The sequence below is a fragment of the Numida meleagris genome, chromosome 4 (assembly GCF_002078875.1).
Source record: "Numida meleagris isolate 19003 breed g44 Domestic line chromosome 4, NumMel1.0, whole genome shotgun sequence".
Taxonomy (NCBI): Eukaryota; Metazoa; Chordata; class Aves; order Galliformes; family Numididae; genus Numida; species Numida meleagris.
Window position 1 is genome coordinate 4,402,198 of NC_034412.1, and position 16,490 is coordinate 4,418,687.

General features: G+C 47.3%; 2 protein-coding genes across 2 annotated transcripts; both read right to left on the reverse strand.

Moving 5' to 3' along the window:
• Window positions 5,031-7,178, reverse strand: RPL22L1 (ribosomal protein L22 like 1). The gene is made up of 4 exons (XM_021395482.1): window positions 7,076-7,178; window positions 6,727-6,819; window positions 6,141-6,262; window positions 5,031-5,278 (listed from the first exon to the last, which is right to left on the reverse strand). The coding sequence occupies exons 1-4, from the start codon at window positions 7,082-7,084 to the stop codon at window positions 5,134-5,136; spliced, it is 369 nt and encodes a 122-aa protein (XP_021251157.1). The 5' UTR covers window positions 7,085-7,178; the 3' UTR covers window positions 5,031-5,133.
• Window positions 7,289-13,989, reverse strand: EIF5A2 (eukaryotic translation initiation factor 5A2). Its single transcript, XM_021395481.1, has 5 exons — window positions 13,845-13,989; window positions 13,441-13,621; window positions 12,311-12,415; window positions 11,790-11,921; window positions 7,289-11,346 (listed from the first exon to the last, which is right to left on the reverse strand). The coding sequence occupies exons 2-5, from the start codon at window positions 13,603-13,605 to the stop codon at window positions 11,287-11,289; spliced, it is 462 nt and encodes a 153-aa protein (XP_021251156.1). The 5' UTR covers window positions 13,606-13,621; window positions 13,845-13,989; the 3' UTR covers window positions 7,289-11,286.

Genomic DNA, 16,490 nt, shown 5'->3' on the forward strand with positions numbered 1-16,490 from the left:
AATCTGCCTGTGCTCTAACTGTGTTAAAAGGGCACATTTTGAGGCTGCCAGGGACTCCATTTTCATATTATTTTGCTGGGCACTCCCCTATTTCTTCCAGTTCTGCTTTGCTAAGTGCCTGCAAAACAAATTACAGCCAATATTCCCTCATCAGGGCAGTGCGTCTTAATCCACTGTGCCTTTTGGTTTGTACGTGTTAATGCACCCACCCACACTGCGCTGGTGGAGACCTTGGAGGAAGGCACAGAAACACAGGGGCCATTAGGAAATGCAGTTTGCTGGGTGATCAGCTGTCTTTCTCTTGGCCTGGCTCCATGCATTCAGAATCAAAGGAGAGTGGCATAATCATCTCCTCCAGTGGTGACCACATAGAGAAACTGATCTAATGTAGTCTGGCTCTAGCAACAAAACCTGTGTGTGAGCGCAGATGGGAAGATGCTGTATCCAGAGCAGTATGGGTGTCACTTGGACCTTACCAGGGCAGGTCTTGGGAAGTGCATTTAGGTACAGAGTTCACCAACTTAAGCTCATAGTTCTATTTTAAGTATCTCTGCAGTTAAACGAAGGCTGGTGTTCACCTCTTTCCTGACTCAAAGAAACCTTGGCTCATGAAAACATTTCACCAGTGTTGGGAATTTTCCAAGGAATGTTTAGATTCTGGTGTATCAGTCATGAAATTAGCTGCTGGGACAACCCCCAGCTCCTGGTGCTGGAGATCCCTCAATTGCTGCTGGTGCTCCCTTTCCCATAGAGGCAGCACTTGGAGGCAGATTCTTCAGCTGACAGAGCATCCCATCAGCTCACCCTCAGTGAGCACTTTGCTCAGGTCCAGGCTATGAGTTTCTGACTCACGTAGGATCTCGCTTCACCATGTCTCATCTCTTCCCTGTGACTCTGTTGATCATGGGCTGGGCACAAAGTATTTGTGGTTCCTCCCGCACCAGTGGTGTAACACCATCCTGGGATCAGAATGCTGGCTTGCATCTTAGCTCTGCTTCTCTCTACTCCATCATTTTCACCTTGTGGTTACCTCTGCATCTATAATGAAGTAAAATCTGAGTGCAGCCTCTTCAGTAGTTGGGTCTTGAAGCATTTTAACTTCAATATTCGGGCTTCAGGGAGTTGTCAATAATACCTAAATGGTGAAATCAATGTGCTTCCTTAGAAACAGAAGCAAAAGAGGAAAATGAAAGTACAAATGGATGTGTGAGCCTCTGCCAGCACCTTTGTTAGAGTTTGTTAGGAAAAATACCCAGGGAAATGTAAAATCAGAAAGGGTATTGCACACAGCCAGAATATTGTGCACCACTGGGCAAGGCACTTTGTCCCATACCTCTGCATTCACCCCAGCATTTATAATGACTTTTTCCATGACAGCACAGGGACCCTTGCAGGGCATCCATCACATTGATCATTGCTGCAGGCCTGGGCCCTTTCCCTGTCCTGTCCCAGCACAGTCACAGGGGTGCTGCAGACCTGGGCAAGCTGCTGTGCCTGCTGTTGTTATGCCATTGCTTCTGGAGTATTTCTTTCAGCTTCCCTGTGCTCCCCAGTACGCAGCGGCACAGCAGGTTGGTTTGGCTCCATCTCCTGCTGGCTGTGCAGATATGTGGCTGGTCTGAAGAACTGCAAGGCTGACAGTAACCGGTGTTTGGAGAAATAGTTGGATCACATGTATGGTAGGGGAGGAATCCAGCGAGAGCTGTGACACAGTGAGAGCAGCCCTGGCTGCTGCTGTCCCTGCCACCCCTGAGGCGTTCCAGGGTCGAGGACCTGTGTCAGGTCCCACGCAGCTGTTTTCCTATGTCCCTTGCTCAAACCTTCAGCCCTCGGGATCGTGCGGTTTCCCGAAAATGTCACCTTTGTTTTAAAAGGCCCTTGGTAGTGGGTCTGATCTGAAACAGGTTGGGGAAAGAGCTCTGAAATTTCAGGTTTTGGGGAAAAGCCTGGAAGCTCTGCGGCTCCCAGCCCATGCTGTCAGCAAAAACCATCCCAAACTCTTAGCTCCTTATCTCCCAGCAGGGTAAATATTTTCTGCATGAGCAGGAAGGAGGAGGACGGATGGACACATTTTTGCAGGAAAATGTTACAGCTCTGGGAACAGGGACTTCAGAGCCATCCTTATCCATGCTGGCAGCAGGGCTGCGCGCTGGAGGAGTGCACTCACCCTTCTCCATCAAAGGGAAGGATTTGAGCTAGCTGCTCTCAGGGCACCCACTGCTCCATGCTGCCTTTCCTCCCTGTGCCAGCTGGTTCCTGGCTTGGGTGCCAGCAGCTCAGAGCATCCCAAAGGCGTGCGGGGTCATTGCCCTTAGGGGGGAGCCTATGCTGGGAATATGAATAAAGACAATTATTAGTGGTGAGGGTATTAGTGAGGAGGAGAAGGCTCACTGCAGCAGCACGCCATGACCAGCACAGGGAGACATTAGGCTCCATCTGATGAGGTTTCTTCCTTTTGTTTTGTCTCTAAAAGAAACAACATTGTATCCCCATTTTGTCTCTATTCGGTGTAATCGGATCACTCCCTTCAAAGAGGCTCATTTCCTGCTATTGGGACACTGAAGCTATTCTTATTTATTTTTCCACAGGCCTCTCTGTTTCTAATTACTTCGTGCTGATGCTGTGGGAATATGCTGAGGCTGTGCCACCTCTGATACTGCCAAATGGCTCTGTGATACGCAGCAGTGCCCCGGCCCCTCTCCAGGTATTTCCTGCCAGCGGTTTCCTCTTTATTCCTGACCTTGGGTATAAGATAAAGCTGATTTCTGATAGCTATAGGCCTAGGGAGCAAGCAGGCAGCAAGCACGTGGTTTTGGTTTTATTTTTTAATGGCAGTCGGTGAGGTTCTGCTGTGCTAGAGATGATGGAGACCGGCGGTGCAGAAAAAGCTCTCCATATGCTCACACACAAATAATAGCTGACGCAGAGCCACTGCTGCTGCTCTGGCAACAGCTGCTGGGCTTGTTCTCTAAGAAAAATCACTTGATTATTTTTTATTTGCTGGACATCAAAATTCCCCAGGTGTGGGAGGTCTCTCTTAAACTGATTTTATTTGGAAGAGCCTAGGAGAAACATTTACTGGGAACTGAGGGGAGGGGAAAACCTTTACGGAGAAAGGAATGGAAGTAAAAATTATATATATAGCATATAAGCATATGGTTACGCATCCTATGCATTTATATGTACACTTAAGTTCAACTAAATGTAAAGCTGATAGTGCCATTGCGCTCCCGAGATTAAGCTGTGGATTTTAAATAAAGAGAGAAGGGCAAGGAACCAACCAACCAAAAAGGTCCATGTGACTGCTATCTAGATAATTTAATTAATTTCCTAACATAAACAAGGGCAGGCTGATTCCCACCTGCCACCTGCATTACTTTGGCTCTGTTGCTATAAAATGGTTGATGTTATGAAACAATTCCCACTGTTCATGTTTTTCTGACGTTGCCTTCTTGTCTGTGCACTGCAACTGTTTCTTCCCATGAAGCCCCATGGAAGGAACGGGGTTCCCGGGCTCCATCCTTGCTCCAGGTAAGCCCAGTGAGCACTGCAGCTTACACGGCACTACGACACTTTCCCTCCCTTGCTTCCCTCTCTCTGGTTGAATTATAACATGTATCTGTTAGGCTGTGCAACAACACATGACACTGCATTAAAAGATAGATAACAAGGTAGCACGGCCCTATTAGCTTCTTGATTTTGTTTGTGGTTGTTACATTTAATCACAATGGTTTCCTTGTGCCAGCCTCATTTAAAAGATGCATTGTCACATAAGTGCAATTCTGAAAAAAATAGATGGAGATGTACTTTGAAATAGGACTGTTAGTCACAGCATTTGTTGCTTAAATTAGTGCAGCAAATAATGTGTAGTTATTTTGTATCTTTTCTTTTTCCAAATACTTGTGGCTTGATATGAAAACTAGAGCTGCTTGTTGAAGGCAGCATCAACTTTCAATCCTGTAACCACCTTAGAAAAGCATTAACAGCCCTATGGATTTCCAGCAGAAACAAACAAACAAAAAACACACGTGGGCACCTACAGCTGTTGCTTGAAAATCAGCAGAGGGGCAGGTGCTCAGCTGAAATGGCTCCCAGCTGCCTGCTCTGCAGCTCAAGGGCAGCTATGGATGCTGTTACAGACTGATCCAGGTTTAGGCCAGCACTTACTCAATGCAAACCTTGAGAGAGCAGTGTCTGGCAGCTGGCAGCCTCGGGGACACACCAGCTTGTGGCATTTTCTGGCCATAACCATCTTGAATAAATAAATAAGTCCAAAGCAGCACGCTGGCTCCCTTACCTCTGCTAGTTCTGAAACAGAAAAATGAAACAAACTGGCACCATAGCAATTACTCAAGCAGCTGTTCCATTGCTGCATCCTCTCATCTCCTGTTAAGAACAGCTGCTCAAACAAATTGGAAAAGGGCAAGTGACAAACTCCTGTGTGCGCTGGGGTCTCATTTATCACCCCCTCTGTACATTTTGTTTAGATTTAGGCAGCACAAGAGGGTGTCACACGGCTGATAAAGCATTGCTTTGTGCTTTACCAACTCTCAAGCCTGTTGTAAAATCTGCCAGCAAAGGGAGTGCTGAAATAAATAAATCAAAAATCCATGAGGAAATGGAATGTTTCAGTAGGCACACTTCAGCTTCAACTAGCAGATTTCCTCAAGCAGAAAATCTCAGTGTTGTAGCCCACATCCACCCCTGTTATAAACAGACACAGCACTGCAGATTCCACAGGGTTAACTCTCTCTAAAAACCCAATTCTGGCTTTATGTGTTTAAAACCCACTCTATGTGGCTGTTCCAAAGGAAGTCATGCAGCCTGAGTACAAACACCATGTAGCACTCTAAGTGTCCCACACGTTTACAGGGTGAAGGGCTTAGTTCTGCTTTCCTACCTGGACTTTCACTGATGTCATGTTGAACAGCTTCAATTTCTACCCAAGGAAATAAAATTACACATCAAACGATTCTCTATACTGGCCCTTAATTATAATGTAAGAAAAAAAATCGTGAAACCCAACCACGCTCTGTCAAACAGAGTACAAAGTCTTTATTCACCAATAAGTTAAGTGTTCTCATAAATAGATGTTGCCTTTGTACGCTGTGTTGAGTATGAAGCAAGCTTCAATTATTCTTCAGATTCTGAGCCTTCTTCATCTTGACTGATTTGGAAGTAGCGCAGTTCATACGTCTCTTTGTCAGATGCAACAACACGAAGCCAGTCACGCAGGTTGTTCTTCTTGAGGTACTTCTTTGTGAGGTATTTTAGGTACCTTACAAACATATAATTAATGTTAGAACTTTTGTCACCTAACATTCCTTACTCATGTCTGTACTCTACTCATGACACAGCTCTAACAGGGCAACAGTGTACATTTTACGTGCTGAATTTTTCGAGGGGTGACTCCACTTAATGTGTGATTTCTTGATATAATTCATGTATTATCACGTGTAACAGATAACAAACCGACATTTTCACTTCTGATATGTAAGAACTTATTTGATGCTTCTTGACCTCATGGCTCGCTGCCAGCAAGAGCACCGAGAAGTGGCTCTAAACCTTGTTCTAACACAGCAGCTACTGGCACATCTGTATCAGAAAAATGGAAGGAGAGGGTGGGGGAGGAACTGTACCCAGCTCAGTGTACTGATCTACTGCATGCTCCCATGAACTAACAAACTAACTGCTGTAAAGCTCCAGTTGGCTTAAGGGGTTCTCTTGCCCCAGCACATCACATATACATACATTTTAATACAACTTACTATGTAATAAAACAGCCACTCCTGATATGAATTCAGCTGCAGTTTTAAATAGCATACTTTCTTGCTATAGTTCTAACAAGCTACGTAAACGTTTTTGTATTACCATGTCTGTATTAGAGGGAACATTAATTTGCAGGTTAAAGCTTGTCCCTTAAGAAGCAGATGTTTTTTTAATATCTAATCCTGTAAATGTTTGTTTGAATTATGTATTTTGCTAATATTAACACATGCTCTGAAGTATTAGATATTTGCTAATATTAATACAAGCCAACATGTCTGTATACATTAAAAACCTGTCATATTCAGCTTATATATCTCTGCTCAAAGCCCATTACTTGCAAATACAATGAAAAGACATCAAGTAAGCCAGACCTTTTAGAAAACTGCTTCTCGGATGTCACTGTGATCTTGTTTTTCAAACGTTCAATGTGAACAGTGTTGCCCAAGTTTCCAGTTTTTCCGTTGACCTTAACCTTCTCCTTTAGGAACTGTTCCTGTTTCAACATCAGAGAAGAAATAGAACACTAGGGAATGGCACCCTAGGTATGAACTAGGGAAGGGACCCTAGTCATGGAGCAACGTTAAATACCACTCCTTGCCACAGTGAGTATCTACAATGCAGTAAGATTTCCCAGCATGTAATTAATTAAAATGACAAAGAATCCTTTGAGCTGGAAGGGACCTTTAAAGGCCATTTGGTCCAATCCCCAGCAGTAAAGAGGAGCACCCACAGCTCCATCAGGCTCTCTGAGCCCCGGCCAGCCTGGCCATGGGTGTCTCCAGGGAAGGGGCACCCATCTAATCTACGTAAGACACTTAAGCCCAGGCAGCTTTCAGGCACTGCTGGCAAATTAAAAAGCAGCTGGCTTTACTAACTTAGATTCTGGCTTTTCAAAGGCAGTCCGGCTGCCGTTCGGCACCAAGCTTTAACAGCACCACGCACACAGTCACCACTTACAAAGTTCCCGGAATCGAAGATTCCATCTTCCACAGGATGAGTCAGGTCAAGGCAAAACTTCCACGTCGCCTTCTTCGATTTTCTATCTTTTTGCTAAAAACGAAACGGCAACGACACCAGCGTTAGCTCCGCACCAGGAGGCATCTGTTCTCCCGCCGTCGGCGCCGCTCTCGGGCCCAGCCCCTCCCGCCCGGAGCCGCGGGCACCGTCACCCGGGCAGCGGCCCCACTGCAGCCGGCCCCTGCCCGGCACGGGCGGCAGGCAGCAGCAGGAGGGCCGCCAGCTCACCGAGGGCCGCCCACCGGCCCGCCTGTGTTGCTCAGACAACGGCCTCCCCGCCCGCACTCACCGGCGCCATCCCGCCGCCGCGACGCGCTCGCTGAAAGGAAGTGACTGGCCGCACGCCGCGCTCTTATAGCCTGCCGTGACGTCATGACGCAGGCGCGAGGCGGGGCAGTGCGCCTGCGCGGCCGGGGGGTGCCGGGAAGGCGGACGGGGCCGCGCCTCCCTCAGGAATTGTCCCTCCCGCCCTCCCCCAAGGACGAGTCGCAGACGGCAGGGGGAGCGAGTCACCTCTTTATTTTCTCTAATTAATTGTCATTAGGAACGAAAGCATTTCTCTTTTTCTCGTACAATTCTAGGCCGAGCTGCTCTAGCGTTAAAGTGTTCCTCGTTCGGAAAGCACAAGGGGGTTGGCCAACAGGCACGGCGCGGAGCACAGAGCGAGCGCTGACTGCGAAGCTACAGACGGCCCAATCCCCACCCACAGAACCACTCACCCACGTCACCCCAACGTTACAGGCGCCCCGGCAGTCCCCGTCCCCGCAAGCATCGCCCTGGTCCCCCCAGCACTGAGCTCTTTATTATTTCTGGAGCAAAACGCACACAATGACCATTTTCAGCTTACTGTGGGTGTGGTGTAAAACAACGCACCTTCTCAAACGTAAACACAGCCCCGGGTCTGCTGCTGCCTCAGGGCTCAGCTCTGGGGGGCTTGGAGCTGCTGCAATGTGGGGGGCATCTCCTCCCCGCCCTGCAGAGCAGCACGGCGCTGGGGTCTGCTTACAAGATAGGGAACAGGGGTTTCAGTGACACAGAGCAAACATTCAGACCAACACAGCGGCTCCCGGCTCACAACAAGTTACTCCTGCAGGCACCGGAGCTCACCTGTGCCTTCGGTAACCTGCGTGTGAGATATGCAACATATCTTTAAGGTCTTTTGATCCTGAAGTTTAATTCTACTGTAACAAACTACATTCTAATCACTCAAGCAAAAAAAGTGGGGTTTATTGAATTCTGAATTCTGTAAGACTGACCTGCAGTAACCATAAGAGTTTCAACTGTCAACAAGTTTGACTTCTTTACAGATTCTGTAAAATTACCTGTATTGTGAAGCTACAGACCGTGCACCATTTCTGGGTACATCATGGGTTAGAAAAACCTGCGAGAGGCTTGAAAGCAGTTACATTAAAACAATGAAACTCGGCGAACTTCTTAAAAAAAACAGCCCTGAGAACATGGCTCAACTAGCAGGAGCCTAGTTGAAAAACCACCATTAGAAGCAAAAAGTTGAAGGATCTGTTGAAATCTTTAAGTATTATGTGCCAACAATTGAGGCAGGAAATACTGCGGTCTTTCCAATTCTGTAAAGTACTATGAGAAACTCAATGAATTGGAACCATAAAAAAATGCATTGTTTGGAGTGGAAATATTTGTCTTTACCTCCTAGTCTTCACAGCCTTTATTTTAAGCAATTGCGTGAGCTATCAGAAGCTTAGTTTTCTATTTTGATACAATTTGTTTTAGAGTGTTAAAGACAATACTACAAAACAAGTAGTTGGATGATGTTTGTTTTGAAGTAAAGCTACGAAATAGGAATTTTCCTAAGCATTTGCTTAGAGATCTTAAAAATACGCATCTATATGGACTACTGATCACAAACAAAGTTGTTGCAAATTATTCTGACAGTAGACTGAAACATCTAACCTTGGAAAAAACGTCTCAAAGACTTGTTCTAATTTAGAAGCAACTTTCAACCTTACTAAAACTTGAAGATTATGCTTAAGACTCGTGCTTATGTATTATTATCTATGGGAAACTTCATGCATGACGAGGCAATGCTATGCACTTCCATAGTGTTTGAAGTGCTTCACAAACGACAACTAAGTATATAAGAACAAACCTATACTGAAGTACTGAATCATTTAGGTCTTGCAGAACTGAAGGTTGCAATAGGACATCCTTAAGCCCCAAGGAAGGTTCTTCCAGCAAGCTGGAGGTCATGAAAATCTTGATCTTTAGATTGCCTTAGTACCTGAAAACTCCAGTCAGGCCAGGATCCCACTTGTAGAAACAGGATGAAAAACAGCCCCTGTCCTAGAGAACTTACAGTCTAAGTAAATACTTAGCCAAGTCTAAGTAAATACTTAGACTGTGGGCCAGTGGCATCGAACACCTGTCTTCCAGCAAGGGTTTGGGGGGACTGACAGGCACCTGAAAGCAGACTGAAACCCTACCAGAACAACAAATCCAAGTCTTGTAGATTTCAAGCCTTTTAGAAAGCATTCATAATAATGACTTCCCACTGGGCAGCTGATCACACAGATCAGCTTGCTGTTAAGACTATGACCAATGGTTTCAGTCACCATCAACCCCAGCAAAGCCTGTCTCTTAGGTTTCAGTATGGAGAGGCAGGAAAGGACATAGTGCAGAGCTGCTTCAACTGTTAGCATGCCCTTAAAAACCGCTCTGAACGCATCAATCTCTTGGATCTACAGCTTTTTGAAAAGGTCTGTCATTTCAGTCAAGGAGCTATTTATAGAGCTCACCTGCAACGTGCACTGTACTAGGCAAGAACATGCAGCAGTATCCTACTTCTGCCAGGTGTCCAAGATAACTGTGCTTTATTAATTAACAGAGTGTATTTATTGCTGTCTTTACCTTCATTGTACTGCTCTCCATCATGAGATGTCTATGAAGAACACATGCTTTTGCCCCCTGCGTTAGACTTCCAAGACTTGCTAAGCCCTAAAACAGTATGTACAAGGGCAGTTCACGATAGTTGCCGTGAGCCCTTGTGGGATTATAAAGTACAAGTTGGAAACACGTTAAGCAGTAAGCAGCAGTGTTAAGTCTGACTCTCATTGCCAATAGCCTGAATTGTGCAGATTGCCTAACGCAGCACACTAGGTGTTCACAAGTTGTCCTACATCAGCCAATAGCTGCTGAAGCTTAAGCCAAGTCCATGAAATGGTTTACGCGCTGTGAGGAGAGACTGAGCCATGGGCTAAGAAGTTTCCCACTTATGAAGAGTCATTAAGTATCTGAATTCAAGTTGAGTGCTATAAACAGGAGTAAGCTAGTTATCCTTCCATGACTAGTTCTGTGAAGCTTTCTGTTTGCTTATTAAGCTACTAAGTAGTCAGAGGCATGCACGCGTGTTTTAATGACTCAGAACTCCCGTGGATAGGAGCTGACTTTTTAAACGGTGTAGTTATTTTTTATAGTTAAGCCATCGTTGTTCAGTATTGTTTGTCGAGTCTGTATTTTGAAAATACAATAGTTCAATTTAAAAAGAAACACATGCATTTAGTTTAGGCTCAACGATACAATTTGTCCCACTTTTTGAAAAACCACGTGGTCCTTGTGCTACAGAAATATGGTCTGAACCTGAAGATTGAAACCTAAAGCTGGAAGCACTGCAACAGATTCCCATGGAGTTTGTCACCCTTTTATAGTTTAAGATAAATACAAAGGAAAGCAATTGAACTGTTTTTTTTTTCTTTTTTTTCTTTAAGTCTGACAAAGGCCTCGAGTGAAAGTCTATAGCTTTAGCATCCATTCTCACCTTGACCTATCTATGTCTCATCTACTCAATACTCAACTGCCTGCCTAAACCACAGGTAGGCTTTGACACCATTTTAACGTTACAATAAGCCAACAAGTTGGCAAAAAAGAATACAGAGGTAATACAGTTAAGTTGCACATGGCCACTGGGGCTTGGTCAAGCCAGCTGGCATTTTTGATCACTTGAGTTTCTTGGTCTAAAATTTGTGATTGGTACCTACAGTTCTGCAAGAGTCCCAATCCACAAAATATTTAAGCTTTAAAAAAAAAAAAGCAACTTTTATTGTCAGTTCTATCTAAACATGTCAAGAAAAATACTATTTGTGCTCTAGGTCACTTTATAATCCTAGATACCTACTAGCTTATCTAAAAGCCCCTGAATACTGTATTTTGTCTGTTCATACAGACAAACACTGTTTTGCTCAAGCAAATAAAAATTATATCCACTAGTAACACCTGATCGGTTTCTTAGATCCATAGCTGAAACCCACAGGAATGTTAAAATAGTTACAATTAAGGAATTAAAACCTCAGTGATTTTGAAAACTGCCAGTTAGCCTGCAACACTAATCCAGAATCCAGCACTGCTTTGTAACAATTCAAAAAAGAAATGAGGTTGCTTGTGAAGGCCAGAGCTTTGGTGACAATCAGAACCAAATTTAAAGATCTGTGGTTTATCCAGACCTGAGCAGTTGCCCGTGCCTGGCGATCCTCTTTATTTGCAAGGCTTTATGGCTACAGCACATTCTTCATTCATTGCACTTATGACGGATATCTGGAAGAAAATACACACAGGTTATTTCCGACCCTCGAAAGAGGAACTGCTCCTAGAAGTTACAGGCAATCACACTTCATGGTGCAAGGTCATGGCATCTTAAGACTTGTTTTCAGCTTTAGGTTGTTTCTGTAGCCCACAGTACTTCACAAAGCTCCACACAAGAAAGAGTGGAAGCTCCAATCTACACTGTGCACATAGCACCATTAGGATTTATCCAGACATCTGAGACTCGTATCACTTCACTGTCAACAGAGCTAGGCTTCAGTGCCACATGGCACACCCCAACACAAATGTCCTACATGCCAAAGAACCAACCCCCATATTTCTAGCCCTCTCTTCGTGGAATAATACAAATAACTACACAACGAAGAACATCTATTATGATTTCAGGCAAGAACAATTAACTATCTCTCTTCTTGTCTGCTTTACTCTATTCTTACCTGCACATCTTCATTGGCATTGAATTTTCCTTCGATTTCTTTGCCCAGATCACCTTCTGGCAGCTTTAGATCCTCACGAACTTCACCACTTTCTGTCAGCAGGGAGAGATACCCATCCTGGATCCCTATCAGCTGCGAAGAGAAGTTCATTTTTAAGAAATTTAACATCACTATCACTAGTAGGCAGCAAGGGAAGACAAACAGAAGGCACAGTTAGCTGTTACACTAATTCTTTAGTACTGTGTTTGTAACAGTTAAGAACCTAATTTAATTCGCCTTGTGAGGTCAGCAGCATTCTAAGCAGGAGATCTCTATCCAGAGAACTCTGACAATTTTAACAATCGACTAAATGCTTCTGGTTCAGTAATGCCACATCTAGACAGGCAAGTCTGCCAAACCCTCAGTTCTCTAAGGGCAACAGTACTTTGTTAACTGACAAGCAGTTTTGTGGTAAAAATAGTTTACTTGTAGCATTAGGAATTTTACATTTAAGTGTGGGAAGATAACAACTAGTAACTCACTTGGTAATCGTTCCTCTTTATATTTGGGACATCCATGTTATGAGTTGATGGGCAAATATCTTCATATTTTTTCCCATTGAAGATATCAATACCAACCAGGTGAACCTACAGGAAAAAAAGAAAGAAAATCAGCCACCATCCAACCCACAGAAGCCAAATGCCACTCAAATCAGTACTGCTGGTCCCATGCGGGGTTTCTTGTCTTTTTTTCTTTTTTTTTTTTAAAAAAAAACTAACATGTGAGAAAAAAATCTCCTCAAATCCTTTGCTTGCTGCGTGAGAGCAGCCCAAGCCCTGAGAGAAGGACCCTCAGGTATCCTTACACATTTCAGATCATCCACTACAGGAAGTGAGTGAAGGCTAGAGTCTTCACCTTCCACCATTATACAATACAAGGTAAAGCTCAATGTGGTTGACATTTGGTATGTGTTTCTTAAAAGAACATTTATTTCACGTCCCAGCTGCTGTGTGAAATAGAACAGTGACAGAGGCAAGAGGAAGGTTAAGGAGAACAGAAGTGGCCACGTGCTGAGGTGAACGCTGCTCCCATCTCTCCTGATGCCTGCAGCAGCTTCCCAGGGCAGCTAGCACATGGATTAGCAGTTTACAGCCTACTCTACTCAGCTCCCTTCACTCTTACAACTCATTCAGTATTTAGTAATACTATATAAGTCCAAAAAAAAAAAAAAAGCCATAAAGTGCAAGGAGAAGAACAGAAAAAAAAAACCAGCAAAGGCTTGGTATTTTCTAGTTTGGACAAATGCTAAATACCTCGCACGTATCACACGAGGCTGCGGAAACTTAAGAATCAAGTGAGGCCGTGTCTGTAGATCTGTCTCACTGAGTGAGTGGAGGGGGAGCCCAGCCCCGGACAGCTGCAGGGCCAACTGCTGGGGCAGCACACGCTGCGTCCTGCTGAGCGTCGGTGGGGCAGACGGCGCGGCCCAGCCACGCCCTGGGGATTTCATCAGCCCCTTCCAGAACTTACCCTGCCCCGCCACCGCACAGTTTATCACCACCGCCGCGTAATGCTTCCAACAGCCCGGGGCAGGGAGATCCCCCGGCCCGGCTCTGTCCCCGGCCCTTCCCATCCCCGCTCGGAGCGGAGGACACGCGGCGCTGCCGCTCACCTTGGCGTGGCCGTGCTTGCCCGTCTTGGAGGTGGACATCTCGACGATCTTACAGGGGCGCCCCTTGAGCACCACGAAGCCGTTCTTGCGCAGCGCCGAGCACTGCATGGGGTAGGTGGACGAGGCGCCGGCATCGCCCGTCGTGAAGTCCAGCTCGTCGGCCATGGCGGCGGCTGCGGGGCTGCGGGGAACGCACAGCGTCGGTCCGAGCGCGGGGCCCCACCGGATCTCCCCCCCCCGGTGCCCGCGGGGCCGGAGAGCCGCGCTCCACCCGCCACGTGCCCGCCCTCGGGGCCCTCGGCGCCGCGGCCCAACCGCCTTCGGCGCCGCGGCCGTTAGCGCCGGGCCCGGAACGGACGGGAGCGGGAAAAGGTGGGGGGAGTTGTTCCGGCGGCCCCTCTTACCTGCGGAGCGCGGCGGGGCGGCCGGGAGGGCGGGCGGGGGCACGGCGCCGCGCACACGCGCCCGACCACTGCGGCGGCCGGCGGGAAGGGGCGGCGGGCGGCGGGCAGCGCGCGCACCACGCCCCGCACCACGCCCCTCCACTTCCGCCCGCTTCCTCCTCGCTGATTGGTCCGCGCCGCTTTGCCCCGCCCCTCCCCTGGGCCCGCGGCCGGCCACGTGCGGGGCGCTACGGAGCGCGGCGCGGCTCAATCGGCGCCGGGCGCGCAGCTCGGCCGCTAGGGGGCGCCCTCAGCGCCGATCGGAAGCCCGCACCGCGGGGCCTGTGGGGGGCGCGGCGGGCCCGGAGCAACGCGCCGCCGTGGCAGCAGGCCGAACGGTTCTCGAAGGAGCCGGGGTTCGCTGCTGTTGCCGTGGTTTGCCGTGGTGGAGCGGGCTGGAGCCGAGCACGAGCGATAATTCATCTGCTGGAGTGCCAGGTTATAAACTTGGTTCGTTTGCTACAGTTAAGAGGTGGATTTTGTGTGCCCCGGGAGATCTGCTGTACTAAACCAAAGCTATTTGCTGAGGTGCAGCTGTAAATAATATCTGTTGTTTTCGACGCAAAACAAATGTTCCAGCAGTCTTTATCAGAAATTCATTAAAAAAATTGAAAATCAGGTGCATCGGTCACTGCTTGCAGGCATCACTCATGTGTCGGGGTCAGCATTTATTTTCCAAAGTGTGTTTCTCGGTAGTACTGATGTACAACAATAGCAATTTGGTTTCAAAGCCTGTTTGTAACTATCAGTGCCTTTCATCTTTGAATGTATTTCTTTTCTTGCACGTGTGCTTAGAACGCCGCACACCTGGATCGTGTCTTTTCCTTTGAGTAGGCTCGGTATGTTATCAAATCTTCAGCTCTCCTATCTAAGTCTTCATATCAATCACGCAGCAGAAATGAGCAGTAGTCAGAGAGCTTTCGGAAGGTTTAAAATAGCTGAGGACAGATACAACTGGCTCATATCTTGAAGAAGTGTCTGGTGCCCTGACGCACCTCATTAAGGCCCAGCCTCAGCCAAATGCGTTTCAGCCAGCTCCAGGGCAAACACACAGCCTTGTTTCCAGGAAACTCAATGCAGCACGGGAAGCATCGCTCACCTGGCACATCGATCCCCCCACAGGACAGTGCTGGACTCAGCAGACCCTCTGTGTTCCTGCATACAGTCTCTGTGCAGCCCAAAGCAGATGAAAGAGCCTCTGCTGTGACCTTCCCATAGGCATCGCGCTCTGCTCCAGGCACTGCTTGAGCGCTGCCATCCACCCTCTGCTTCTCCCAGTTATGAGCGCAGCACCAGTGGCTCATCCCGTGTTTGCAGTGGCCTTGAGAATGGGATTCTGGGCTGTCCCTACAATTATTAGGGGCTGTGTATCCTGGGATGCTTTCAGCTCCTGTCACGCTGCCTCTTCCTGCTCCCTGATCACTCTCGACTCATGTGCTCTGCCTGGCTGTGCAGATGGGATTGGGCAAGGTGCGTGTCCTGCTGTCAGAATTACCCTGGGCACACGCTGCAGGTATGAGGCAAGCAGTGCGACAGTGCCAGGGACGCTGAGCCAGCTGGAGCCAGCTGTAACTTGCACCAGGAGGAGGGAATATGCATTGCAGCTCCGTCATTCGCTCCTCCCAGGCTGACGCCACACGAATACCAGTACATGTGCCCTCCGGGGAGCCTGGCTTCTGGCCCCAGACCTGCTGTCCTGCCTTGCAGTTCCTCAGCGCCTGTAGGTTTCGGTGGAAGATAAGGACACAGAGCACCGTCAGACCCTACAGCGCTGGTCCCTGCGTGTGCACTGCTTCAGCTTCATCCTCATCAGCTGTTTGAGTCGGGAGAGGGGAGGGCACCTCTTCCCCGTGATGAAAAACAAGTTGAAGTGAGGCGGAAAAACTGGTGATAAATGAGTGTGGAAAGTGTTAATGGAGCCAAATGTCCTGAGCTTATTGGATTAGGAAAGTCAAACTAATTTTGAAATTACGCCTAGAGAGTGGCAAACCAGATACTGTTCGCCATTTATCTGACACAACAGAAAAGTCTTAATGGCTGTCATCTCAGCACATTAGGAAAACACTGTCGAAGCTCTTGCTGACAAGATGCTTTCTCAGGGGCTATTAATTATATTGCATTATTAGCTAACCATGGTACGGGAACATATTTTGCATGTTAACTAAAGTGCAACGACCAATTAGCTAATAAGTATGACTTGGTCTTTTAAATCTTAATGATTAGCAACTTCATAAAACTGTAACACAGAGATAAAAATAATGATTGAACAAGCGGTGTCATAAGAACAAGTTTCAGCTGGAACTTGCGTGTAACAAGGGCAGATAACGTGCTAATTGCCAGCCTGATGGGACGAGGCAGACGTAAACGTATCTGCAGATCTGATCAACCCGTGTGCCCTTTCCTGCATCCCCACGCACGGTAAAAGTGCACTGCAATAGCTCAGCCCAGTGTATCAGCTCCATCCCTCCCAGCAGCGCGGTGAGGACAGGGATTGCCAAAGCACTGCGCAGCACCCAGCTCTGCCATCCTCTCCGTGCACCCTTCCCCGCTGCAGCCACTAGCAGAATTAATTTGAATGAATGCTGCTCAACTCAGCACTGACCAAGC